Raw genomic sequence first — 3,687 nt, 5'->3', positions numbered from 1 at the left:
AATATACCTCTCTTTTTATTTTTTACTCGTGAAAGTTTTTTATGAAAAGAAGAGCTATGTTTCACTTGAAGATAATGTGTGAAATATTTAATGCATTTCTTGCGACAGGGGGTAAGTTGTTTCGCTCGCATATTGAAGTGATGATCGCTTTTTACAGCAACATAGTAAGAAATAAAGTGCGTCCGAGTAGACTGCGACATGGATATTTTCGCGCATTCAGGCTATCGAGGTATCTAGTGTTCATCACGATGTTTAGTAAAAATATCTTCTTAGCTCTTTAATGTTACAAACTTGCAATGATCAAAAATGTATAACAGTTTATTAATTTATATAATTCTTTTTTATTACGGAAATTTTTCGTTAGATTATGTTTGGGCGGTTGAACTGAATCGATACGGTTTGGAGTTTGTCGGTTTATGGCCGAAAACTGACGACGCAGTCAATAGCGCTGTTTCCGATATCCGCGCGCTTGTTACTTTTATTCTAGTCGCTTTCTTTTGCTTTATTCCTCTTCTATGTTCTCTCGTGCGAGTGTGGACTGATATGATACTTATCATAGACAATCTTCAAGCGACTCTACCGGTAGGTGTGATTTTGCTGAAACTCATCGTCATGTGGTGGAAACAAAAAGGTACGTAAAGAAATCTGAATATGGACTTTGTTGCAAAAAATAAATAATGCGGGTACAATGTAATAATTTTATACGCACGTAATTTATGTATGAAGTTTTTGACACAGTTTGATGTTCTTTTAGGCGTTTTGCTCATTCTGAGAATGATAGCGGAAGATTGGATCGAAGTAAAACTAAACGCGGAAAGAGACGTGATGATAAGACGAGCACGATCTGCTCGTTTAATCGTGATCTGCGGATACCTTTCAATGCTATTTGCTTATATCATGATCATCATTCTTCCTGCGTTCGGCTTGCACTACAGATATATAACGAATTTCACCGACGGAGACAGACAGCTGCCGCTGCAAACGCATTATTTTTACGACACGAATAAAAGTCCGCAATTCGAACTCACGCTCGCAGCCCAAGCCTTATCGATATTTTTGGGCGTAATCGCATATGCGTCGGTGAACGCTTTTTTTGGACTCACGATCTTTCACATTTGTGGTCAGTTGGAGAACTTCAAACGCAAATTGCTCACCTTGATTTCAAATAACAATTTCGACTGCGCTTTACGTAATAACGTAAAGATTCATCTACGACTAGTAAGGTTTTTGTAGATTTTATCTTCATTATTACAGTTAAACTGAATTGCCACCTATGTTTTAGAGAGAGATTTACCAGAAATGTTTTCTTAATTCAATTGTTTTTATAGTTGTGGTAATATAATTATTTATGTATTTAGAAGCATTTTTACATATACTTTTATAGATTTGCTGATAATATCGAAGATACATTCTCTTTCATGATGTTGGGACTGGTATTTTATTTTGCTATTGTGTTTTGTTTATACGGATTTCTAATAGTTTCTGTAAGTGTTCAAGAGTGAGAAAAAATATAATACTATACTTTGCGAATCTTCATTTTTTTCAACGAAAATATGCACAAACTATCGATTTAGATATTGTATCATATTTCTACTTAATAAATCGCATTTTGCAGATAATTTCTGGTAATGACACGAATAACATACCTTTTTCACGAAAATGTTTCCAAGTTTTGGTTGTTATTATTTTGTTGTCATATACGTTTCTTTATTGTGCTGCTGGAGAATTTGTAACAGAGCAGGTAAGCTATATATAAATATATTTTTTCTTTTTCGTATAAACATTTTAAATTAATGTAAATTGCATTGTAAGTGTGAAGCATTATATCGTACTTTATGCGACCTTGAGTGGTACAAATTAGAGTCGAGGAGGCAAAGAATTATTGTTTTATTGATGTTACGTGTCAATAAATCTTTTCGCATCACAGCGGGAAAACTATTCCCTCTAACGGTGTCCACGTTTTGCAGCGTAAGGTTTTTTCTATTTGTTTTATAAATACCGTAGTTTTCGTTTGTAAGTTAATCGACGGTGTTTTACCTACTCAAACTAATGTTCGTAAAAATGTGCGTGAAGAAGAAAGTAGCTTATAAACGAAAATTATTGTATTTTTTTTTTGTATTCTTAAGTAGACTAACTCCAATATGTGTCGCACAGAGTTTTTTGTTGCATAGATCCAAAAAAAGAAAAGAAATGAGAATAAGTTGCGGGGTCACCCACGTGACTTCCAGCTTCTTATTGTTAATATTAACGAAATCTCTTAGCATCGTACATATTGGAGTTATCTTACTTGTATAGCATTTTTTTATGTGTAGTAACTTTATATCAATTTATTTAGTTATTAAAAACATCTGCTGGCTACATATCATTTTTACTGGCAATGAGCGAATAAAATCATGATGTGCTTTATTTGCGGTAACACCAAATTTATTTCTGAAAAAATATAGGTAGACTAATTACGATATAAATATAGCTAATTATAAATAAAAACTTAACCAAGTGGACAGTTAAAGAGTAAAGATAAACTTGGTTGTTGTTATAATGATATTTATGATATCTTTTTACAGAACATACACTTGAATATGTATATTATTAACATTTTGTAGTAGTTTATATGAAGGAAGAAAATTAGTACGTTTGATAAACAAACTGCACAGTTTTGTTGTTTTTGTTATCATTGTTTTGAAAAATAGTGTTTTTTCAAATATCAATGATAAATATCAGTAAATAATGATTCGTACGATGATATTCATGTCTTACCTGTGTTTAAGACATTGTAACATGAAATAAGACGTTGGATTTGTGTATTGTATCACTTTTTCGTTAGAATTCTATTATTTCTATCTATGGCGGTTTCCATCATAAAAATTAAAAAAATTGTAAATAGCTCTATCGTAATGTTTATTATTTTGACACAACGCAAATCTAAAAAGTATTATGTCCAGCAGAAAAAAACTTTGTAACAAGTTCAACGCCGATATGTTGTAACAAAACGTACTCCCAGTTTGTTAACACGAACATAAAACAGGAGACTAAAAATGTAAAATATGTGTTGAAGTAGAAAAAACGTATACATATAAATTAAAATTTCACGAGTATATAATTATTAAAAACTTGAAATATATTGGAAATGTTGTCTAGTTCCTTAAGTAGTAATTATATTATTAACATTTTTTTCATTATGTAGTGACGCCATATTTTCGTAAGGAACACTATAATGAACACATAAACAGAACAGTTCAGTTTCAGTTTTAAGTTCATTAAAAAAAAACTGTGTAATATATTCGTTTTAAAACCACCTTGACGTTACGTTTCTTTCACGTATTATGTCAAAACGATCCTTTGTCATAGACATTCGGCGGAATATCTGCACCTGTACGACTTATGGAAACATAATTTTTTTGCTCATCGTGTTCCTCAGCATTTTTTGTTCTAAATGATCTACAAAAAAAAAACTTCAACTATAATATTATGAAGAGAAAAAAATATAGATGCAAACGCTCCGCTCGTGTAAAGTTTTATATAAGGTATGAAAAACCTTAATATACCTCTCCACCTCCTCAAAGTTTGACGAGCTAACGATCTATTGCAAGATAATATACCTCTCTTTTTATTTTTTACTCGTGAAAGTTTTTTATGAAAAGAAGAGCTATGTTTCACTTGAAGATAATGTGTGAAATATTTAATGCA

The 3,687-nt window shown here is 31.6% G+C and overlaps 1 protein-coding gene across 1 annotated transcript; it reads left to right on the top strand.

The window, feature by feature from the left end:
- Positions 1–198: 198 nt before the first annotated feature.
- LOC109863402 lies at positions 199–1,741 on the top strand (the record flags this gene model as incomplete). Its single annotated transcript, XM_020443660.1, has 4 exons — positions 199–229; positions 365–631; positions 755–1,218; positions 1,616–1,741. Coding segments are annotated over exons 1-4 (888 nt in total), but the record flags the coding sequence as incomplete, so codon positions are not given.
- Between the last annotated feature and the right edge of the window lie 1,946 nt (positions 1,742–3,687).

This window comes from Pseudomyrmex gracilis, unplaced genomic scaffold, assembly GCF_002006095.1.
Source record: "Pseudomyrmex gracilis isolate BER0280 unplaced genomic scaffold, ASM200609v1 scaffold_4700, whole genome shotgun sequence".
Classification (NCBI taxonomy): Eukaryota; Metazoa; Arthropoda; class Insecta; order Hymenoptera; family Formicidae; genus Pseudomyrmex; species Pseudomyrmex gracilis.
This window is presented reverse-complemented; position numbering and strand designations above follow the sequence as displayed.